The following is a 22,824-nucleotide window of genomic DNA, read 5'->3' as shown; positions in this document are numbered from 1 at the left end:
GGCGTTAGTGGTAAAGAATCTGCCTGCCAATGCAGGAGACATAAGAGGTGCAGGGTCAGTCCTTGGGTGGGGAAGATGTCCTGGAGGAGCTATGGCAACCCACTCCAGTATTCTTGCCTGGGAAGGCCCATGGACAGAGGAGCCTGGTGGACTACAGTCCATGGGGTAGCAAAGAGATGGACCTGACCGAAGCGACTTAGCATGCATGCAGGTTGGATGAAAAGGGTAGAAGCTGCATATAGGGAAACTGACTCAGTGAGAGGTGGGAGGGGACCCAGGTTAGTGGACATGGAGAGAAGGATTCAGGCTGGAAGAAGTTTTGGAAGAATGGTCCAGGGGAAGGCTTGTGCATGAACTGGAGGAAGCAGCTCCCAGGCCAGGGATGGGAGAAAGGGGGCCCCCAGACATGTTGGGATCACAGGAAGTGATGGAGCTGCTGCAGACTATGGAGGGAAGCCACTGAGGCAGGACCAAGGATGTGGCTACGGGAGAGCCAAGGACTGGCAGAGATGCTGGGAGAGGGGATGGGGTTGTTTAGGGAGGATGGAGGGGATCTGGGGAGGGCTTAACTTGGGCTTCTGGCTGTCTGTAGGACACTCTGGATGCGTATCCCTGTGGCTCAGACCACACACCCAGCCCCATGGCCAGCCGTGTCGCCCTGGAAGCTACGCCGGTTCTGGAGTGGCCGGGGGTCCAGCTAACAGCCGTGGCGATCACCATGGAAGATGGACACACCATTGCTTTCCTGGGTGACAGTCAAGGGCAGCTGCATAGGGTGAGTCCACAGGAGGTACTGGGCCCTGCCTCAGATCTGGAAGGGATGGGCTGCTGGGGACCCAGCCTGGGCAGAGCTATGCCTGGGACCCCCTGGGGCTGCGACGTGAGATCTACCATGTATCTCTGCCCTAGGCTGGGGGAGATGACCTGTGTTCCTCTTTCTGGGGCCGAATGGCGTTTACCCGTGATACCCCTACTCCCACCCTGGGGCTGGGTGGTAATGACCTGTACTGCCTAGGAGGAGATTCTACCTGTAAATTGCTTTACTGGGGTGAGCAGGGTGGGCCTTGGGCCTCAGACCCTGTGGTCTCTGATCTCAGGTCTACTTGGGCCCAGGGAGCGATGGCCACCCGTACTCCACACAGATCGTCCAGCAGGGGTCTGCGGTGAGCAGAGACCTCATCTTTGATGGGGCCTTCAAGCACCTGTATGTCATGACCCAGAGCACGGTGAGTGCCAGGCGTCAGCCAGGGAGGGCATGGCTGCTGGGAGGGCCCTTGAGGGAACCGGGGCCCCGTACGTGGGTGAGCTGCTGGCATTTGGATCGCTGGCCTAAGTCTTCTTTGCTGCTGTAGCTTCTCAAGGTTCCTGTGGCCTCCTGTGCTCAGCACCTGGACTGTGTGTCCTGCCTGGCTCACAGGGACCCATACTGTGGATGGTGTGTGCTCCTCGGCAGGTCAGCGCCCCTCCCCATCATCCCCACCCCACCCCCCAGCCTCCTGCCTGCAGTGCTCCTACCCACTTGCCCTGTCTCCAGGGTTCCCGGTCCTTGGCCCTTGACTCTCCACCTTTGACCCCTGGATATGCCAATCTCATCCTCCCCCCTGACTTGCCAGGCATGTCATGGCCCCTTTGAGGATCTTGCCTAGGTCCCTAGGATTGCATGTGTCCCTGCCCTGTGAACTGCCAGTGGCCCCCTGAGGGTCACAGGTGGACACTGGTCCTTCTCATCCAGGTGCAGTCGCCGTTCCGAGTGCTCTCGGGGCCGGGGCTCAGAGCGGTGGCTGTGGAGCTTCCAGCCTGAGCTGGGATGTCTGCGCGTGGCAGCATTGAGTCCTGCCAACATCAGCCGTGAGGAGAGGAGGGAGGTGAAGACCAGACCAGGCGGGGCCCTGTTACTAACCCAGGCTGGGAAGGGTGCTTGTGACTCCTGGAGGCTGGTGGCCGCAGGTGCCTGCCCACAACAGGCGCCTGTACATGGACCCTGATCTGCTGCCTGGGGGCTCCAATAGTGTTCCGGCCTTTCTTGGCAGGTTTTCTTGTCGGTACCTGACCTGCCCCCACTATGGCCAGGGGAGTCTTACTCCTGCCACTTCGGGGAATCCCAGAATCCCGCCCTGCTGACCAATTCTGGGGTGATGTGCCCCTCCCCGGACCCTAGCGAGGCCCCAGAGCTGCCAAGAGGAGCCGGTGGGTGAGAGAAGGATCCCCGCCATCTTCCCATTTTGCTCCAAGGGGTGTGACGGGGATGAGGTGTGAATGCAGGCAAAGGACGCCAAAGCGGTACCTTTCTCTGCATCCTCCATCTGCTCCCGGGTCCCCTCAAGTCCCTCTTTCCTACCCTGTGGACTGTGTTCCTGACCTTTGGAGTGCTGATCCCAAACCCGGTGTGGTCTTGGGATCCGTGTGCCCCTCCCCTGTTCTCAGCCCAGCCCCTCCCCTCTCTGCAGACCACGTGTCCGTGAGCATGGAGCTCAGGTTTGGCGCCATCATGATTGCGGAGGCTGCCCTCTCCTTCTACGACTGCATGGCCGTCACCTTGCTCCGCCCGTCGGCGCCGTGAGTTCCTCATCCCAACCCCCGGTGCTCCCCCAACCCCGGGCTGCCCCGTGGTGCCCCTGCGCCCCCATGAGTGTGCTCTGTGCAGGTGCCAGGCCTGCGTGAGCAGCCACTGGGGGTGTAACTGGTGTGTCTGGCAGCACCTCTGCACGCACAAGGCCTCGTGTGATGCCGGGCCCATGGTGGTCGGCCGACAGGTGAGCCCATCACCTTGCTGGGTCCGGGGGGCAGGGCGGGGTGGGGCACAGGGGTGCCCGTCGTGAGGGTTTCTCTGGTGGCCTGGACCTGTGTGTCTGCCTGCCCCAGTGCTCCGTTACGAGCACCTGAGCTGCCGTGTGGGACCCGCTCCTTGGAGGATGGCTGTCAGCATCCCACCTGTTTCGGGAGAGGCCATTAGCGGCTGAGAGGCAGGAGAGGTCTGGGCCTTGCGGCCCGCCTCGGCACAGACGCCCCCAGAGCCTGCCCCCTACCCCCTCCCATCCCCTCTGGAGAATTAATGGGCTGTTTTTGTCTCTCTTCTCCTTGGTCTCCTTTCCTTTTAACATACCCTTTGCCTGCCTGCCGCCTGCTCCCGCGCCTGCCTGCTGAGTGGCCCTTCCTGTCCCTTCCTGTCCCTCTCTGCCTCCCCTTCCAGAGCCCGCTTCTCTCCCCGGCCCCTCCTGCCCGAGATGCACCCACCTCTTTCCCACCCACAGCCCCCCAGGCCATGGTCACTCCCACCCCTGACGCCCTGCCTGTGAACACTCCTTCCGTAGCCTCCGATGTCCCCCCCGGGGCCAGGCCTTCCCTGTTCAGCCCCTGGGGCCCGTGGGCAGGAACTGGCCCCACCCCTGCCTCGGCTCCAACAGAGTTGCCTCTCCCCAGGGACCCTCCTCCTGCCCCGTCCAGCCCCCAGAGCACTCCTGGACCTGCCGTGCTCACTCCCTTGGCCTTAGGACCCCTGGCCACCCCCGAGGACCAGCCAGCCTCGCACCCACTACCCTCCGAGGCAGCAGCCCTGGCCCCCGCCCCTGTGGAGCCTGGCCCCGAGGCTCTCCCCTCAGCGGGGCCCCGGGACCACCCCCCCGGCTCTGCCCCTGCCACCACTTTCCCAGGGGCCGCTGGCTCCACGAAGCCCGCTCTGGACTGGCTCATGAGAGAAGGCGGCGAGCTGCCCGAGGCGGACGAGTGGACGGGGGGTGATGCGCCCGCCTTCTCCACTTCCAGCCTCCTCTCAGGTGATGGAGACTCCGCTGAGCACGAGGGCCCTCCCGCCCCGCTCATCCTCCTGTCCAGCTTGGACTACCAGTACGACACCCCTGGGCTCGGGGAGCTGGTGAGACCCGGCCCAGGAAGGGGGCCTCAAGGGAGGGGATGGGGGCCCACCTTACGATTCTGCCGGCGAGGGATGGGGCGGAGGGTGGGGTGCGCCGCCCAGCACTGGCCCAGGCCCCCCGGGGTTCTGCCTGGGGAGGGGATGCTGTGATGGTGGGTGGGTGTCATAGACTGCCTTGCGCTTGGGGCCGCAGGAGGAAGCGACCTGGGGGGCAGCCTCCTGCCCTTGTGTGGAGAGCGTGCAGGGCTCCAGCCTGATGCCCGTCCACGTGCGGCGAGAAGTGCGACTGCTGGGCCGGAACCTGCGCCTCTTCCAGGTGCGTGTGGCCCGTGTGGGGGTGTCACCGTGGCCTCGTGTGTGTGTGTGTGTGTGTGTGTGTATGTGTGTGTGTGTGAGTTGTTCAGTCGTGGCCGATTCTTTGCAACCCCGTGGACTTCAACCCTCCCCCCTCCTTTGTCCATGGAATTTCCCAGGCGAGAATACTGGAGTGGGCTGCCGTTTCCTTCTCCAGGGGATCTTCCCACCCAGGGATTGAACCTGGGTCTATGGCATCACAGGCAGATCCTTTTCTTTTTTTCTGGAAAGGTTTACTGTGCACGGAGGGGAAAGGTTCAGTCCTTCTTGGCTGCCGCTTTCCTCATGGTGGCTGGGACGTCGCTCAGCTCCTCTCTTCATCTTAGCATGGATGCGTGTCCCCACCCTTTTCTTGATCAACTTGAGGGCCCGCTTGTCCTTGGAGACCGTGAGCAGCTCCCTGGCCCACCATTCATAAGGGGCGAAACCGCACGCCTCCCAGGTCGTGTTCCACACGAACTTGGTGTGTTTGGTGAGGCGCCCGCAGCGGCAGCAGCATGCCTTGGCTTCCTCGAGTCCGTGGCCGCCTTGTGGCCCTTGTTGAGGCCCATGGCCCCAGGGAGCGCAGAGCCTCGGCTTGCTCGCGTCCGTGGCCATCTTGTGGCCCTTGTTGAGGCCCATGGCCCCGGGGAGCGCAGAGCCTCAGCTTGCTCACGTCCGTGGCCACCTTGTGGCCCTTGTTGAGGCCCACGGCCCCGGGGAGTGCAGAGCCTCGGCTTGCTCGCGTCCTTGGTCCTTGCGGCCCTTGTTGAGGCCCGCGGCCCTTGTTGAGGCCCACGGCCCCGGGGAGCGCAGAGCCTCGGCTGTTGTTCTTCAGTGGCTGTCATGGTGGGAGTGCAGGCAGATTCTTTACCGTCTGAGCCAGCAGAGGAGGAGGCAGTGGCCTCCTTGGCTGTCCGTGAACCTGACGCAAGTCCCGGGGAGGAAGGGGAAGCGTGACCTCAGGTCTCGATCCCAGCCCAGGGACCGTGCTGGGGGCCCCGCGGGGCTCACCAGGCCCAGCTCCTGAGGCTGCCCCCGCCGCCGTGTCCTCTGCCCCCAGGACAGCCCAGGAGACCACGAGTGTGTGATGGAGCTGGAGGGCCGGGAGGTGGTGGTTGAGGCCCAGGTTGAGTGTGAGCCACCTCCAGATACCCGGTGCCACGTCACGTGCCAGCCGCACCAGGTACACCCCCGAGTCCTGGGTACTGGCTGCAGGCTGGCCGCAGGTCGGCTACCGAGCTCGCTGGCTGCACCACGCTCAGCCCAGCCCACTCTCTGACCATGTGACCCCGAGGGAGTCCTGATACCCCAGCTCTGACCTCTGACCCTGTCCCCCAGGGGCTGTTCTGACCCTATGCCCCAGGGTGTCCTGTATCCCAGCTCTGACCTCTGACCCTGTGCTCCGAGGGTTCTTCTCTGACCTCTGACCCTGTGCCCAGGGGTCCTACTCTGACTTCTGACCCTGTGCCCCAGGGGTTCTGCTCTCACCCTGTGCCCCAAGGGATCCTGTACCTCAGCTCTGACCCTGTGCTCTGAGGGTTCTTCTCTGGCCTCTGACCCTGTGCCCGGGGGTCGTACTCTGACCTCTGACCCTGTGCACCGTGGGTTCTGCTCTGACCCTGTGCCCCAGGGGATCCTGTACCTCAGCTCTGACCCTGTGTCCTGGGGAATTCTGTACCCCAGCTCTGACCTCTGACCCTGTGCCCTAGGGGTTCTGCTCTGACCCTGTGCCCCGGGGGATCCTGTACCCCACCTCTGACTTCCGGCTTCGTGTTCCCACAAAGGGAACAGACACTTTGGTCCTTTCTCTGGCCACCCTCTCCCCAGGCCCAGTGGCTCCCCTAACCCCGGGCTCTGACCCCACTCCTCTTTCTCTAGCTCAGCTACGAGGCTCTGCAGCCAGAGCTCCGCGTGGGGCTGTTCTTGCGCCGGGCCGGCCGTCTGCGTGTGGACAGCGTGGATGGGCTACACGGTGAGCCACTTGGGGCTGCGGGGACTGGCTGGAGGGAACAGGGCTATTCCCGGCCTGCCTGTCACTCTCGTCTCTCCACCCCTCAGTGGTGCTTTATGACTGTTCTGTGGGCCACGAGGACTGCAGCCGCTGCCAAACCGCCCTGCCCCACTACGGCTGCGTGTGGTGCAAGGGGGAGCATCCCCAGTGCATGGCCCGGGAGGCCTGTGGCGAGGCTGAGGCTGTGGTCACCCAGTGCCCAGCACCCGTCATCCACTTGGTGAGTTGAAGTACTGGCGCATCCCCTCGAGGGGGTGGGGCTGCTGTGGGTTCAGGGGGCGGAGAGGTGGAAGAGGCTGGGCTGTCTCTCCAGGCTGCCAGGTGTCACCAGGTGAGTGGAGGTGACCAGTCCCTGTCCTGGAACAGGTGGAGCCACTGACTGGGCCTATAGACGGCGGCACCCGGGTCACCATCAGGGGCTCCAACCTGGGCCAGCAGGTGCAGGACGTGCAGGACACGGTCAGAGTGGCTGGAGTGCCCTGTGCTGTGGATGCCCAGGAGTACGAGGTGTCCAGCAGGTGAGCGGGCTGCACCGGAAGGAACAAGGGACACCCCGTGGGCTAGGCAGCTGGCTTTTCGGCTGAGCGCCATGCACCTGCGGCTCATCTGCGCGCCCCTCTCCCTGCTTCCCTTGGCTCTGGTCATAGCATCTTAGCTCTGGAGTTGCTGTGGAGGCCTTGGCTTGGTGCACGAAGCTGCAGTTTCCTGGCCTGCAGCCCAGTCCTTGCCCAGAGCAGACAGGCGGCTCTGCTTCCCGGCTCCGCCTCGGTGTGCTTAGCTGGCTTTCCAAGTGACTATGGACGTAGTTGTGGCAACAGGCGCCTTGGATCCCAAACAGCTGTGCTCTGGGGCTGACCTTCCCGCCCTCTGGCACTTCTTCCCCAAGCACTGCCCCTGGCGGGCTCCTCAGTGGGAAGGTTGACTTGTGACACACGTGCTGAGTGTCAGGCTCCGGGACCCCTGCCACCTTCCCGGAGCTTGTGACTTACAGGCTGTTAGTTACAGGGTCCCAGAAGCACACACAGGACGAGGCCAAGGAGACATCGCTAAGCCGCAGGTCCCCAACCCACTGGATGTCCCCAACCCACGGGTTACCTGGCGAGTGGGTCCAAAACCCCCAGGGCAGATCCTCAAACCACCTCCCCCACTTCCTGCAGAGGTCTGCATCTGTAGGCCCCGTGGTCTGATTTTCAACAAGACTTTCCTAGAGCTTGTCCTTGCCACCGGAACGTACTAAATGTACTATGACTAACAGCTTGGGGTGACTGTTAATGATCTTAGAACCATGAGACTAAAGTCATTTCTGAACTGACGTACAAAGTGATCAAAATGCATTCCAACGGAAGCCACTCCCGGGGAGTTTACACTTCGGTGGTTCTGTTTCCTGGGGGTGTTTGCAGTGACCGTGACGATGTCGGAGTCCAGCCACTGCAGGCTTCTCATTCTGGAGTGATTGGCCCCGAGCTTCTGTTTCCTGGCTGAGAACTAACACTTTCCCTTCACGTCCAATCCCAGACCTGACTAGAGGCATTCAAAAGTTTTTTTGGGGGGAGTCAAATTTATATCACCTTGGTGTTTTTTTTTTTTTCAAATATATGTATATATATACACACATATATACAGGCTTCCCTAGTGACTGAGATGGTAAAGAATCTGCCTGCAATGCTGGAATTGTGGGTTTGGTCCCTGGGTTGGGAAGATCCCTGGAGGAGGTCATGGCAACCCACTCCAGTATTCTTGCCTAGAGAATTCCATAATCAGAGGACCCTGGTGAGCTGTGGTCCATGGGGTCACAAAGATTTGGACACGACTGAGTGCTAACACTCACACACACACGTACACAGACACACACACACACAATTATTTAGCAGTGTTGGGAATCTTTCATTGTGGTACATGAACTCATGGACTCTTGTAGTTGCGGTGCATGGGTTTAGTTGCTCTGAGACTTGTGAGATCTCAGTTCCCCAACTAGGGATCGAACCGGCATCCCCTCCATTGCAAGGCAGATTCTTTACCTCTAGACCACCAGGGAAGTCCCAAGGTATCACCACCTTGTAACTGGTGCTGTGTGCCGTGGTGAAAGTCACCAGTCAGGTCTGCTCAACTCTCAGCTCACCCCTGCCCCCAGCATTACAGGGTCCCTTGGTAAATCTGTGCCCCATGGAGAGAGAAATTCTTCTCGTCAGTGGAGGTCTGCGGTTGGACTTGAAGGATCAAACCACGAATATTAATTCTTAGATGGCAGAGCCTCCTGGCAAGCTGTTAAGGAATTCATTCCAAAACAAGAGAATCTGTCAGTATCGGGAGCAGGGAGACCACCTGATGTAGTGGGCCAGGGAGGGGGCGGCCGGGTCTGTTTGAGGGGTCCTCCGTGTGGCCCAGCACGTCAGCTTGCCCTGTGCCCACAGCCTCGTGTGTATCACCGGGGCCAGCAGGGAGGAGGTGGCAGGCGCCGTGACGGTGGAGGTACCAGGAAGAGGACGCGGCGTCTCAGAGCATGACTTTGCCTACCAGGTGCCTGGCTGCCCGGTCCCCACCCCCTCATGCGGCTCCTTCCAGCTCCCTGGTTCGCCTTTGGGGCTCCCCACCCCAGGGCCTTCTGGTCTGCATCTGGTTCCCTCTGCCTCCCTGTTTCTGGCCTCAGGCCTGACTGTTTCTCCCTTTCCCCTTCCCACAGGACCCCAAGGTGCAGTCCGTCTTCCCAGCCCGAGGCCCCAGAGCTGGAGGTACCAGCCTCACCCTGCACGGCTCCAAGCTTCTGACCGGGCGGCTGGAGGACATCCGAGTGGTGGTGGGCGACCAGCCTTGTCACCTGTGAGGGCTGCTTCCTCATCCTGCAACCATCGTTGTGCCCCAGGGAGAAGATGGAGGGGGTGGCCTGCTGGGGAGAAGAGAAAGGGGGACGGGGACCGAGTCAGGAAGCAGCCAGCCCCTCCTGATGCGGGGTTGCCGGGGCGCAGGGCTGGTGGCGCGCAGCCTCCAGGGTCACCCGTGGAGACGGCAGTCAGCACCGAAGGGGAGTGAGCTGAGGCCCGAGCGGGTCTGTGTCCTGCAATCCCCCTCCCCACTCCGGTTCCCCCTTTGGCCCGGCCCTCCTCCCACTGCTCCCTCCCTTCCCCAGGCTGCTGGAGCAGCAGGCTGAGCAGCTGCAATGCGAGACCAGCCCACACCCCACGCCTGCCACGCTCCCCGTGGCTGTGTGGTTTGGGGCCGCTGAGCGAAGGCTTCAGCACAGCCAGTTCGAGTACACGTCGGACCCCAATGTCACATCTGCCGGTCCCACCAAGAGCTTCCTCAGGTGCTGGGCCAAGGGCACGGCTGCGTAGCACGTGGCAGCGAGGTCTTTGTGGCTCCAGTCCACGGGGCTTTGTAGGGCTCTGGTAGGGGCTTCAGCGCCCACGGTGCTGGTTGGGAGAGGGGTCGTGGGGCTTTGGGTACATTGTTCAGTCACTCAGTTGTGTCTGACTCTTTGCGAGCCCATGGACTGCAGCACGCCAGGCTTCCCTGTCCTTCACCATCTCTCAGAGCTTGCTTGAACTCATGTCCCCTGAGTTGGTGATGCCATCTACCCGTCTGGTCCTCGGTCACCCCCTTCTTTGGGTTTGGGTTGGGGCTGACCTAACGTCGGGGCCTGGGCTGTGCCCGAGGTTCCCATGAGCCACAAGTGGTTCCCGGGCTGTGTTTTCAGTGGAGGCCGTGAGATCCGGGTCTGTGGCCAGAATTTAGATGTGGTACAGACACCAAGAATCCGCGTGACCGTGGCCACGAGCGCATCAAGGCCGGGCCAGGGGCTTGAGCGGAGGCGCCGAGTGGTCCCAGAGACAGCGTGCTCCCCCGGCGTGTCCTGTGGCGGCCTTCAGGTAAGACCCGCATGGGTGTCTCCTGCCTGTGCCGGGCTCGCCGTCACCCAGCTCAGCCCTGGACGGCCGTGGTGGGTGGGCACCAGTGGAGGCTGTGGCCCCCTGTTGCTGGCCACCCCCTCACGTGTGCTCTCAGCAGTCCCTCCCCGTCTTCTCTCCCTCTGCCCTAGTTTGAGGAGCCTTGCCACGTGAACTCCTCCCAGCTCATCACGTGCCGCACGCCAGCCCTCCCAGGCCTGCCCGAGGACCCCTGGGTCCGTGTGGAATTTATCCTTGACAACCTGGTCTTCGACTTTGCGACCCTGAACCCCACGCCCTTCTCCTATGAGCCCGACCCCACCCTGCAGCCCCTCAACCCTGAGGACCCCGGCGCACCATTCCGGCACAAGCCTGGGAGTGTGCTCTCTGTGGAGGTACTGCTTCAGATGGGACTGGGTGGGGCCCCAACACCCTTCACTTTGCTGGGCAGTAATGCTGTGTACGGCAGAGACGGCACGACAGCTGAGCAGGGGCTGGGGCACGGACCCGGCGGCTGCTGAGGGGGCTGGTGGTGGGGTGCCTGGATTGGGTCCCGTGGCCTGGGTCCTGACACGCTCTGTGGCAGGTGTCTGAATAACAGTATGTAAATGGCTTGGCGCACGCTGTGGTGGTCAGGTACACAGCAGGTGCCTGGGCTAATTGCCACTTGGCAGCCTGTCTCATGCAGACACGTACTTGGTGCGTGTTCTGACACATGCAGTAGGTGGGACCCTGAAAGGCCATAGGTAGATAGCCCACCATTGCCCACCCAGTGAGCCAGCAGACACCACAGGGGCTCTGCTTCTTTAGGTCCCTGGGCAGGATTTGGCCCCAGCTTTATGTTCTCCAGACTTTTTAAATGTTTGTTTGTTTGTTTGGCTGTGCTGGGTCTTCGTTGCTGCATGGGATTTCTCTAGTTGCAGTAATTGGGGGCTAACTCTCTAGCTGGAGTGCGCGGGCTTCTCATTGTGGTGGCTTCTCTTGTTGCACGACTCTTGGTCTCATGGGTTCAGAAGTTGTGGCACATGGGCTTAGCCGTTCCACGGCATGTGGAATCTTTCCAGACCAGGGATTGAATTCATGTCCCCTGCATTGGCAGGTGGATTCCTCTTTTTTTTTTTCCCCACAGATCATTGCATCCTTTTTTAAAAACATTATTTATGTTTATTTATTTTTCAAAAATATTTATTAATTTATTTGACTGTACTTGGTCTTAGTTGCGGCGTGGCAGGATCTTCCATCTTCGATGCAGCATTCAGGTTCTTTAGCTGCGACATGTGAATTCTTAGTTACTGTGGCATGTGGGATCTAGTTCCCCGATCAGGGATGGAACCTGGGCCCCTGGCATTGGGAGCACGGAGTCTCAGCCACTGGACCACCAGGAAGTCCCTATATTCATTTTTGATTATGCTGGGTCTTCTTTACTCTGTGCAAGCTCCCCCCAGTTGCAGAGAGTGGGGGCCACTCTTTGTGGTTGCAGGGCTCGGGCCTCTCATCACAAGCTCCCCCCACGCCTGTTGCATGGCACGTGGGGCACAGGGGTTCAGTAGCTGTGGTCCACGGGCTTTAGTTGCTTCTCGGCATGTGGAATCTTCCTGGACCGGGGATTAAACCCATGTCTCCTGCATTGGCAAGTGGGTTCCCATCCTCTGGACCACCAGGCAAGTCCTATTCTCCAGACTTTTAGCTCTGGAAAAGTTTAAGACTTTTCCAGGAAAAGGAAGGAGGATAGGGAGGGGCAGAAAAGGTCAGGAGGCAGCTTGGGAAACATCATGGGGTTGTCACCCCATGTGCAGGGCAAGAAGGGCCAAGACACCATGAACCCTGCTCCTGCGGGTGGGTCTCAGGACCATCCTTCCCGTGTTTGGGGAGATAAGATCTGAGTGACCATCAGCTCCTCCCTTTAGGGAAGAGTTCTGAGTGATCGATCAGTGACCCCATGTTCCAGGGGGAGAATCTGGACCTCGCAATGTCCAAGGAGGAGGTAGTGGCCCTGATCGGGGACGGCCCGTGCGTGGTGAAGACACTGACCCGGCACCACCTGTACTGCGAACCTCCCATGGAGCAGCCCCTCCCCTGGCACCATGCCCTCCGGGAGGCGCTCGACGCCTTGCCCGAGTTCACGGTCAGCGGGCAAAGCGCTGGGCTGGGACGGGCCCTGGGTGTGCCCTGAACTCGCACTCACAAGGGGCTCCCCTTGCAGGTGCAGATGGGGAACCTTCGTTTCTCCCTGGGCCATGTGCAGTACGATGGCGAGAGCCCCGTGGCTTTTCCCCTGGCAGCCCAGGTGGGCTTGGGGGTGGGCACCTCTCTCCTGGCTCTGGGTGTCATCATCATCGTCCTTATGTACAGGTGAGTATAGCCAGGTGTGGCTGGTCTGGGCAGGTGACAGGGTTGTTGGATTGGGAAGGGGCACACTAGACCACCGGTCGGCAAACTCTTCCTAGAAAGGGCAGGAGACTCTTCTGGGCTTTGTGGGTCAGGCAGTCTCAGCAGCAGTGGCTCAGCTCTGCCATTCCAGCCCGGCAATAGCTACAGACAGTGTACAAACACACAAGTATGGCTGTGTTCCAACGAATCTTTATTTACAAAAGCCGGCCAGGGGCCAGACCTGGCCCTGTTACAGTTTACTGATCCCAGGCTAGGCTGGGTCACGGGTGGGAGTGACTTGCCTAGGATGAGACAGGTTGAATTATTCTAGACCCTGGCTTGCTGGTAATGGCTGGGTTAGACTGGGGTTGGCCCGGGCCTGGTGGGACCCTGCAAGGGCTCAGGCCTCCCCTGGCCTTCCCTGCCTTGACCTTGGTGCTGAGCAGGAGGAAGAGCAAGCAGGCCCTGAGGGACTATAAGAAAGTACAGATCCAACTGGAGAACCTGGAGAGCAGTGTGCGGGACCGTTGCAAGAAGGAGTTCACAGGTGAGGCTGCCCAGGCCCCACGCCCCAGGGCTCCGCACCCAGCCTGCTCCTGTCTCCTGGGATCTGTGCCCACACCTGCCTCTTCTGCTCCACAGACCTGATGACCGAGATGACCGACCTCACCAGTGACCTTCTGGGTAGCGGCATCCCCTTCCTCGACTACAAGGTGTATGCCGAGAGGGTCTTCTTCCCTGGGCACCAGGAGTCGCCCTTGCACCGGGACCTGGGCGTGCCTGAGAGCAGGCGCCCCACCGTGGAGCAGGGGCTGGGGCAGCTGTCCAACCTGCTCAACAGCAAGCTCTTCTTGACCAAGGTGCCAGCTCCTCTGGCCCCTCCATCCCGACCCTCCAAGGGTGGGGAGGGAGCCCCCGAGCCCTCCGGCCCCGCCCCTTCTCAGCCCCTCCGTTTCTGAATCCGCCCTCCCTGCCCACCCGTTGTCCCCTCTCCCTGGTGCCAGTTCATCCACACCCTGGAGAGCCAGCGCACCTTCTCAGCCCGGGACCGCGCCTACGTGGCGTCTCTGCTCACCGTGGCGCTGCATGGAAAGCTGGAGTACTTCACCGACATCCTGCGCACCCTGCTCAGTGACCTGGTGGCCCAGTATGTGGCCAAGAATCCCAAGTTGATGCTGCGCAGGTCTGTGTGTCCACCAGCAGCCATGGGGCCGGGGGGCTGGGGACAGCGGGAGCCAAGACCTAAGTCAGGCCCTCCAGGTCTGGGGTCTGCCAAATCGACAGCCCTGTGCGCCCCCGCACCTGCTGACTCTGTCCTCCCCTGCTCCTTGTCATCCCAGGACAGAGACCGTAGTGGAGAAGCTGCTCACCAACTGGATGTCCATCTGCCTCTACACTTTTGTGAGGGTGAGCGAGGCAGAGGCGAATGAGGCTCCCCTCCGGGGAGGGTCGGGACTTTGGCCTGCACAGCTTCTTGCCCCGCATGCCCCTGCCCAACACGTCCTGAGTCACCTTTAGTCTTCTGTGGCCTGCATCCTGTCCCTTCCCCGTGCTTGTCACCCTCCCTGGGAGCCCTAACTGCCTGCTGCTTCCCTAGGACGCAGTAGGGGAGCCTTTGTACATGCTTTTCCGTGGAATTAAGCATCAAGTGGACAAAGGGCCAGTAGACAGTGTGACTGGCAAAGCCAAATACACCCTGAATGACAACCGCCTGCTCCGAGAGGATGTGGAGTACCGGCCCCTGGTGAGAGAGAGAGAGAGAGAGGGAGAGAGTGACAGTGAGAGAGAGAGAGAGAGAGAGAGTGTGGGTGTGTTTGTACACGCACGCGCATATGCATGCATGCTTGCTGGTGAGTCAGTCTCCATGAGGGTGAGCAGGGTGATCACGTGTGATTATCTGCATCTGATTGGAGCCAGCCTAACTTCCGGCTGGCAGGCTACAGGATAGAGGCTTGAGGGCCAGACCTTGAAGATCCAAGGCTCAGAGGTTCCCCAGGTTTGGAATGGAGTCAGGGTACCCACAGCCAGGGTCTAGGGAGCAGCCAGCCCAGGTCCTTGCTGTGTCGGGGCCTGAGTGTCTACCTGACCCATGTCTTATCCAGGGGTGCGGTTGAGCCCACCAGGCTGGGAGTCACCCTGGCAGACCTGCACATCCTTTCTCTCTGGGTTTGCTTTCCCCTTGGTGCCCTGCGTGGAGTTCTTTTGGGGAAAATCCCGCTCAGACTCTGCCTACCTGCTCCTCTGGCCAGCTGGCAGGGACTCCACTTCTTACGCAGGTTTTCTTAGGTTCCTTGGCCTGACCGGCTGAGCCAAGGAGCCTGGGGATCCGAGTGCAGAGGGCCTGGTGCTCTCCCACTTTTTTTCTGCTATTCACCCGATAGCCCCTAGCGCACTGGGCATGGGGTGGAGGGCGCCGCTGTCCGTGGGGAGGCAGGCAGGTGAAGAGACACAAGTGGGTGACTGTGTGGTGCCTGGAGGTCAGAGGCAGTGGCTTCTTCATGGGTTGTCCCCGTCCTTGGCCTTGACATCTTGGTTGTCCCGTGTGTGCCGTGAGCCCTGACTGCCCCCACGTGTCATGCACAGACCTTGAATGCGCTGCTGGCTGTGGGGCATGGAGCGGGAGAAGCCCAGGGTGTGCCCGTGAAGGTCCTGGACTGTGACACCATCTCCCAGGCCAAGGAGAAAATGCTGGATCAGCTTTATAAAGGAGTGCCCCTTGCCCAGCGGCCAGATCCCCGCACCCTGGATGTTGGTGAGGGTGGAGGGGAAGGGTGGCCTGGGTACCCCGAGGCTAGGGCTGGCCCTAGACCAGCTCTGCAGGGTCATCTTATCACCGAGGCGCAGGGGGAGGCGGGTGGACTCTGCAGCATCTCTGCAGGGATGACCTAGCGCCTGGTAGGGGCCCGTTTCTGCTCTTCCAAGAAGTTAGATGAGGTTGCTCTTCACGGAGGAGCCAGTGCCTCTGGGAAGAGGGGACAGCCCCCGCTGCAGGAAGGGTGTCCTGAAAGCCCTGGACTGAGCCCGCCTTGTCCCTGCAGAGTGGCGGTCTGGGGTGGCCGGGCATCTCATTCTTTCTGACGAGGACGTGACATCTGAGATCCAGGGTCTGTGGCGGCGCCTGAACACTTTGCAGCATTACAAGGTGGGAGGGGCGGGAGCTGAACGGGGTGGGGGTGTGGGGGGCAGGCTGGCAGAGGGGTCACCGACCGTGGTCAGCAGGTCCCCGACGGAGCAACTGTGGCCCTCGTGCCCTGCCTCACCAAGCACGTCCTCCGGGAAAGCCAGGATTACGTACCAGGAGAGAGTGAGTACCTATCCCCCTGCTCCCCTCCCCCATCACAGTCCTCTGCCCTTGGTTTGCCTGGTGTCCAGTAATGGGAGAAGGTCCTCTGGATCTCAGGGTGGGCTTCCCTTCCACCCAGGGCGGGGCTGGGGTCCCCACACTGCTGGGTGTTGGCAGGACCCCGGGGGCCTAGGGCAGCGGGCACTGACAAGGGGTGACAAGCTGTAAGGTCTCGGCACAGGGACCCCGATGCTGGAGGATGTGGACGAGGGGGGCATCCGGCCCTGGCACCTGGTGAAGCCCAGCGAGGAGCCGGAGCCGCCCAGGCCTCGGAGGGGCAGCCTTCGGGGCGGGGAGCGGGAGCGGGCCAAGGCCATCCCAGAGATCTACCTGACACGGCTGCTATCCATGAAGGTGGCACTCGGGCAGGGATGGGACAGGCAGTGGGATGGAGGTGGGGCGTGCGGGGCTCACGTGGTGTCACGAGGCGGCTGAGGCCGGGCCGGGCCGAGGTCCCCTGCTGACCGCACCTCCTGTGCATCCGCCCACCCCTCCCACAGGGGACCCTGCAGAAGTTCGTGGATGACCTGTTCCAGGTGATCCTCAGCACCAGCCGCCCGGTGCCACTCGCCATTAAGTACTTCTTCGACCTGCTGGACGAGCAGGCCCAGCAGCACGGTATCTCAGACCAGGACACCGTCCACATCTGGAAGACCAACAGGTGGGGGCGGGGCGGGCTGGGTGGGCCTGCTCAGTATGGGGCCCCGCCTGCCTCCCACATGCTGCTCATCGGCCACTCCCATCCCTCCATCTCACCCCTTGCAGCTTGCCTCTGAGGTTCTGGATCAACATAATCAAAAACCCGCAGTTCGTGTTTGACGTGCAGACATCCGACAATATGGACGCAGTGCTCCTGGTCATCGCCCAGACCTTCATGGATGCCTGCACCCTGGCTGACCACAAGTTGGGCCGGGTGAGCCAGTCGGGGGGGGCCGGGAGGGTGTGGGGGGTGGGTGGGGCGGCCTGGCCGGGGGTGGACTGTGCTGTGCTCACTTGGAAATTCCCAGCTTTCTGGAGGATGTCAGGGAGGAGGATATGGGAGGCCTTTGACCCCGGCCCTGGGCCAGGCTTTGTCCCTGGGCTCCCTGGGAGGTGGCCATGCCCCAGCCTTGTGATGTAACAAGGGCCGGGGCCACGTGTGCCGATTCACGTCAAGACAAGGCAGCAGGTGCTGGTGAGTGTGGCAGGAGGCCAGGGCCACTTGGTGAGGGCTCACCCTGAGGGTGATGGGGAGCCACTGAGGGCCTGGGGACAGGGCAGAAGCTGTGCTGTCCCTGGGACGAGCAGTGGCCGTGTTCAAGCTGGAACAAGAGGGTACAGGGCAGGCAGGAGCTGTGGGTTGGATGTGGGGATGAGAAAAAGGGAGGGGTGTCTTCTGATCCCTGGGCCTTTGGCTGTCGTGAGCTCAGACTTGGAGGAGGGGCCGCCAGGCGGTCTCTAGGCAGAGACGTGGATTCTGTAAATGCCGAGCATCTCCAGGCTGCCTGGGGGACTGGATTCCAAGGGCAGCAGAGGAGATTTCCACCAGCTAGGGCAGTACAAGGGGGAGAGTCCGGGGAGGGCTAGGAGAGCAGGGATGTGCGGATAGGGGAGCCGGGAAGCACGGAGCAGGAGCTGACCACGGCTGCCTGGTGGCACAGAGGGTGCAGGTCAGTTGTCACAGGGGTCAGAACCCAGGGAGTCCAAGACTGATACCGGGTCCCCGCTGGGACTGCACAGGTACCCAGCGGGGAGGACCCTCGGGGCTCCTCAGGCGTGTAGTCGGGCTCTGCTTAGCCTGGTCCGCTGGGCCACAGTTGGCCTGGGACCTCTGAGAGGCCTGTGCCTAGCCCTATATGGAGAAACAAGATGGGAGGCTCTGATCCGTAGAGCTGTCTGTTGGGAGCCATCTTCTGGTCTGTGAGCTCTCATCACTCTGCCCATGATGAGCTGAGACCCACAGGGCCACACCGGGACCCAGGGGTCCCCTCCAGGGTGTGTGCTCTCTGGTGTCCGGGTTCTGATGTCTGATCTTCACACAGCCCCCACTTCCTGGCAGTACTGCAGGTGCTTCCTGGGTGAGTCAGGAATAGGGCAAACCAGGATGCTGAGGGCACTCCTGCGGAGAGCGACTGAGAAGCAGGCATCTGGTCTGGTCTCAGACCTTGGCTCTCAGCGGGCAGTGCAGTCTCGCCCCACCCTCCCCGCAGCTGTAGGATGAGGCAGCAGGTCCCGAGAACGGAAGTGCGGTCTGCAGCCACCGGGACAGAACTGGGACTGGAGCCCAGTGCGGTGGTAGAGGATGTGTCTGGTCCTGTTAGACTGTGGGCCCTGATCGGAGAGAGACCTGCTTCAAGTCCCAGCTCAGCCATGCGCGAGTGAGATGGTCTGGGGCAATGTAATTGAATTTCCGGGTTAGTTTCCTGAGTTTTAAGATGAGTCCGTGGAGAATGGACAGCACGTGGAGAAGCAGTGTTAGGGCTCCACGCAGCTCGCCAGTTCCCTGCCGGGTCTGGGTGGAGGCATGTGGAGCTGAGAGATGACCTTGGAGAGAGAGGGGGAGAAGTTCAAGGTGATGATGGCAGAGGTGGGACAGTGGGGAGGGGTGACGGAAGGAAGGAGCTGGGGTGACCAACCATCCGGCTTGCCTGGGACTGAGGAGGTTTCCTGTGATTCAGGACTTAGTTTTCTTTTGATTTGTGTTCACTTTATTTATTTGTTTTCAGCTGTGCTGGGTCTTCCTCGCTGTGCGGGCTTTTCCCTAGTTGCAGTGAGTGGGGTGCAGGGTAGGGGCCTCTCATCGCGGTGGCTTCTCTGGATGTGGAGCATGGGCTCTAGGGTGCCTGGCTTCAGAGTTGCAGCACGTGATCTCAGTAGTTGCGGCTCCTGGGCTCTCGAGCACAGGCTCAGGAGTGGTGGCGCAGGGGCTTCGTTGCCCGGAGGCCTGTGGCATCTTCCCGGATCAGGGATGGAACCTGCGTCTCCTGCATTGGCAGGCCAGAGTCCTTACCACTGGGCCACCAAGGAAGGCTGAGGACTGAGTTTTAAAACTGAAGCAGTGCTGGGGACTCTAACAGGGCTCTCATCCTTTCTTTGCTTTTGCTGCTTGCCTACTGGCACCCAGGACTCCCCCATCAACAAACTTCTGTATGCTCGCGATATTCCCCGGTACAAACGGATGGTGGAAAGGTACGAGGGGAAGGAGTTGGGTCTGGAAGATAACCAGTGGATGGATGGGTGGGTGTTTACAGCGGAGGCCCCCGGGGTGGGCTTGGTGGGGTGAGGAAGGGTTTGTTTCCCTAGTGACTTTTGGACCCATAATCTCTGGTAGGTACTATGCAGACATCAGACAGACCATCCCCGCCAGTGATCAAGAAATGAACTCCATCCTGGCCGAGCTGTCTCGGGTACGGTCCTCCATCTGCTCCTTGGATTGGGCACAGGCCTTCTGCCCCAAGGGTCCTGCCTGCTTCACACTGCTCCTTTACAGGGAAGTCCTGGGGCCTCCGAAGAGTGTTTCCGCTGCCTCTATAAAATACCAGGGCTCCCAGCATCTCATCAGAGAGCAGCAGAGTCTTGTCCCGGCAGCTACCACCTGACCGGACTCAGCTGGGTGTTAAGATGTTTGCAGCCCTTCAGGGTTTGTGGACCACGGTCCCCAGGCAGCGAGGAGGCGGGGATTGAACCCCAGGACTGTCTGGCCCAGCCTGTCCACATCCTACTGCTCTGCTTCCTGGGCAGTGTAGACCTGCCTTCGCCTACTCCTAAAACAGCCCCCAAACACACACTCTGGGGAATTTATGAACGATGTTAAATCTGAAACCGAGATGATGAAGATCACAACCGCAGAACAAATAGCAGCTACAGCTGGGCGTGTTGCTGTGGGTGGGGTGCTTCGATTCCCTCTCACTGCACTCGTAGAAGAGCTCTACAAGTTAGGAGACATCGACTCCATCGTCCTGAAGAGGAGGCTGAGGCTCAGAGAGGTCCCCAGGGAGGGGCCCGGGTGTGACCTGAGGGGACAGGCTTGAGTGAGATCGGAGCAGAGCAGGGTTGGGTCACAGGCTGTGAGCAGTGTCCATCCTGCTGGGCTCTGCGGTCCCCTGGGGTGACAGAGGGTCCCAGCTGGAGCCTGGAAGGGGAGAGAGGCAGGGCCCCAGTGGAGACCCCAGGGCCTGGGAAACTGCAGAGCCGGGGTCTCTCCACCCACGAGGCCCTTTTTGGCTCTGTCCTGTGCCCGGCTGAGCCTGGCAGCCCCTCATCGAGAGAGGGGCTCCACTTCCCCGACACCAGGCTCTGCTCCTTCCTCTGCCTCCGGAGCCCTCTCCCCCACTCCCCTTCCCTGGGGTCCTGGGCCTCCTCTAGGGGCTGGCAGCACCCCTTAGCTCTAAAACCTCTTGTCTCTCCTCCTCCTAGAACTACTCCGGAGACCTGGGGGCTCGAGTGGCCCTGCATGAGCTCTACAAGTATATCAACAAATACTATGACCAGGTGAGCAGGACCTGGGCGTGGTCAGAATGACGGGAGCGGGTGACTGGCTCCGTGTCTCCCCCAGGCACAGAGCGGTGGGCTCGGGCAGTGTTTGGTCTTGCCGTGCACTTCCTGGTATTGGCCTGACTCTTACCTGCTACCACCCTCCCCATCCGGGGCCCCTGGCAGGGCTCCTGGGCCGGGTGGCGGGGATGGCGGGGGGTCCATCAGGGCCTGGAGAGGGTGCCACGTTGGCCCCAGACGTGCGCTGATGGAGTCACTCCCTCTCCCTGACTCCCCCATGACTATAAAATGAATTCACATACCCTCCAAGGTTGAAAAATCCAATTGACGGACCACTCACTTAGTTCAGGCTTCCCTGGTGACTCAGACAGTAAAGAATCTGGCTGGAATGCAGGAGACTTGGGTTCGATCCCTGGGCTGGGAAGATCCCTTGGAGAAGGGAATGGCTCCAGCATTCTTGCTGGAGAATCCCATGGACAGAGGAGCCTGGTGGGCTACAGTCCATGGGGTCGCAAAGAGTTGGACACGACAGAGACTAGAACTGATGGACTTGTTCTCGCTCAGACCCCTACCTGAGGCCTCACATGGCAGTGTGCAGTGTAGGCCATCTCTGTGGGCATGGGCCTGGCTGGCCTGCAGGTACAGACAGAGAAGAGGGTCCAGACGTAGGGTCTGGGGCAGGTGAGGGCATGATGGAGCCAGTGAGGGGGTTTTGGGGGGATTCTGGGCTAGGCCTCAGGATCAGAGCATCCGTCGGTCTGCTGACGAATGCAGCAGCCCGCTGAGTGCCTGCTGGAATCATCTGCCTGGACATCTGCGTGGCCCCAGGGATGTGGCCGTTGCTGTTGAGAGATGAGGACCTGCCTCCTGGCCCAGGCCTGGAGTAGAGACAGGCAGTGAGCAAAGGCATGGTGTGCAAGCGTGACTTCCAGGTGCCACGGCCTTGTGTGGGGGAGACGGGCCTGTGTCACGCTCCCCTCTTGGAGGCGTGGCCAGCAAGTCCTCCTGTCCCTGCCCTTGCACCATCCATGATTGGTCAGTAGCTGTATCCCCTCCAACGAGCCCACAACACCAGGGATCGTATCTGACGTCACATCACCGGGTCTCCGCTCCTTGCCCTACACCTGGCACGTGGGAATTCAGATTTGCTTGTTGGCTGGTGGATGTGGAGCCACGATGGGTGGAGCTGGGCTTCCAGCAGGCCTTGTGGGGAGAAGACCAGCATGGTGGGCAAGGCTGGCCTCCACTGAAAAAGATTTTACCAGGGGAGGTGATGCTCCTCGGCCCTGAGTGCCCGGTCCTGAGTCAGGCACTCCATTGCCCACCTCAGGAGTCCTTAAAACCCCGCAGCTACTCTTCTGTCATTTTCCCTTCCCTTTCTCCAGCCGGGCCCTGAAGAAGTGAGTGAGGCAGCCCACAGGGTTTCTCGGGCCCCTACCCTCAACTGCTGCAGCAGCTGAGGAGGCCGCCTCCCCCTGTCGAGCTGGTCTCTGCGTTTCAGATCATCACTGCCCTGGAGGAGGACGGCACGGCCCAGAAGATGCAGCTGGGCTATCGGCTCCAGCAGATCGCGGCGGCTGTGGAGAACAAGGTCACAGATCTGTAGGCTCTGCGAGAGCACGGGCCAGCCGTGCCCCAGCCCTGCCTGGACAGCCCCGGGACTGCGCGGGAGAGACCGCCTTCTTAGATCCCGTAGTGCCTGAGCAGCAGAGTTAGTGGAAGGTGCCTCCCAGGCTCCTGGTGGCTCTGGCCCGGGCCCCGCTGGACTCACTTCGCAGGCTGGGGGCCTTGAGGCTGGCGGCCTGGTGCCCGGTCTGCCGCCCGTGCCCGGCGACCCTGTGGGCTGTTGCCTGTGTGACGTCAGTCTGCAGGGAGCCAGGGACTAAGGGCTTCTGGGGCCGGGCCGGAAGGGCCTCCAGCCCCTGGAGAGACTGGACTGTTGTGAGCGCTGGCCTCCGTCCCAGGGAGATCCAGAGAGAAAGGAGGAGAGGCCCCACTTCCCGTCCCACCCTTCTGCTCCATCAGCCCTGACCTCGTCAGCCGCCTCCGGCCTTGTTGCTGCTGCCACGTTCCTCGGTCCGAGAGATGAATGCCTTTCGAGGCCACTGCCAACTCACCCCTCAGCAGGGCTGGCTGCCTCAGGGCCACCCTGCCGCCGAGGCCACCAGGAGTGAGGGGTGTCTGCTGCAGGGGGGCCTGCAGGAGAATGGGGGCCCCACTCACCCGGTTCTTCATTAAAGGATAACACACTGTCTGGTGTCTGAGATGTGGGCTCGGCCCAGCCTCCCTTTGTTGGACAGTGGCGCCTGGGCCTGGCAGGAACCAGGGGGAGGTGGGGTCTGCAGCCTCTGGCCCCCATGGAAGGCTCTGGAATACAGGGCAGGCTGGGCTTTCCTTGACTCCTGCGCCGGGCTTGCTGGGGTCAAAGCTACTGTGAAGGAAGTGAGATCCCACCCAGGATGGGGCTGGGGAGGGGGCGTCTGAAGCCCAAGGTGGAGGGGTCTATGGGCTCTTGACACAGACCTGCCTTGTCTGCAGT

The 22,824-nt window shown here is 61.2% G+C and overlaps 1 protein-coding gene and 1 pseudogene across 5 annotated transcripts in view; one reads left to right on the top strand and one right to left on the bottom strand.

The window, feature by feature from the left end:
• Nucleotides 1-22,551, top strand: part of PLXNB1 (plexin B1) — a 29,503-nt gene extending 6,952 nt beyond the window's left edge. For 3 of the 5 annotated variants that reach the window (XM_040246908.1, XM_040246907.1, XM_040246909.1), the window contains 35 exons: nt 593-775; nt 1,098-1,226; nt 1,353-1,453; nt 1,733-1,865; nt 2,031-2,187; nt 2,448-2,556; nt 2,645-2,753; nt 3,191-3,871; nt 4,065-4,187; nt 5,268-5,390; nt 6,086-6,179; nt 6,266-6,438; nt 6,585-6,736; nt 8,630-8,735; nt 8,899-9,035; nt 9,343-9,519; nt 9,910-10,081; nt 10,252-10,494; nt 12,048-12,224; nt 12,303-12,451; nt 12,916-13,016; nt 13,112-13,329; nt 13,474-13,652; nt 13,810-13,876; nt 14,067-14,213; nt 15,053-15,221; nt 15,508-15,611; nt 15,689-15,773; nt 15,982-16,166; nt 16,313-16,473; nt 16,578-16,725; nt 18,916-18,980; nt 19,123-19,198; nt 20,208-20,282; nt 21,787-22,551. In XM_040246908.1, coding sequence (XP_040102842.1) covers nt 593-775; nt 1,098-1,226; nt 1,353-1,453; nt 1,733-1,865; nt 2,031-2,187; nt 2,448-2,556; nt 2,645-2,753; nt 3,191-3,871; nt 4,065-4,187; nt 5,268-5,390; nt 6,086-6,179; nt 6,266-6,438; nt 6,585-6,736; nt 8,630-8,735; nt 8,899-9,035; nt 9,343-9,519; nt 9,910-10,081; nt 10,252-10,494; nt 12,048-12,224; nt 12,303-12,451; nt 12,916-13,016; nt 13,112-13,329; nt 13,474-13,652; nt 13,810-13,876; nt 14,067-14,213; nt 15,053-15,221; nt 15,508-15,611; nt 15,689-15,773; nt 15,982-16,166; nt 16,313-16,473; nt 16,578-16,725; nt 18,916-18,980; nt 19,123-19,198; nt 20,208-20,282; nt 21,787-21,891 — 5,313 coding nt within the window. In that variant the 3' untranslated portion in view covers nt 21,892-22,551. Of the gene's footprint in view, nt 1-592; nt 776-1,097; nt 1,227-1,352; nt 1,454-1,732; nt 1,866-2,030; nt 2,188-2,447; nt 2,557-2,644; nt 2,754-3,190; nt 3,872-4,064; nt 4,188-5,267; nt 5,391-6,085; nt 6,180-6,265; nt 6,439-6,584; nt 6,737-8,629; nt 8,736-8,898; nt 9,036-9,342; nt 9,520-9,909; nt 10,082-10,251; nt 10,495-12,047; nt 12,225-12,302; nt 12,452-12,915; nt 13,017-13,111; nt 13,330-13,473; nt 13,653-13,809; nt 13,877-14,066; nt 14,214-15,052; nt 15,222-15,507; nt 15,612-15,688; nt 15,774-15,981; nt 16,167-16,312; nt 16,474-16,577; nt 16,726-18,915; nt 18,981-19,122; nt 19,199-20,207; nt 20,283-21,670 lie in introns of all 5 variants that reach the window. The other 2 variants (XM_040246911.1, XM_040246910.1) reach the window with 2 other exon arrangements.
• On the bottom strand, nt 4,483-4,776 carry LOC120868275 (annotated as a pseudogene).
• Nucleotides 22,552-22,824: the final 273 nt, after the last annotated feature.

The sequence above is a fragment of the Oryx dammah genome, unplaced genomic scaffold (genome assembly GCF_014754425.2).
Source record: "Oryx dammah isolate SB20612 unplaced genomic scaffold, SCBI_Odam_1.1 HiC_scaffold_9, whole genome shotgun sequence".
Taxonomy (NCBI): Eukaryota; Metazoa; Chordata; class Mammalia; order Artiodactyla; family Bovidae; genus Oryx; species Oryx dammah.
This window is presented reverse-complemented; position numbering and strand designations above follow the sequence as displayed.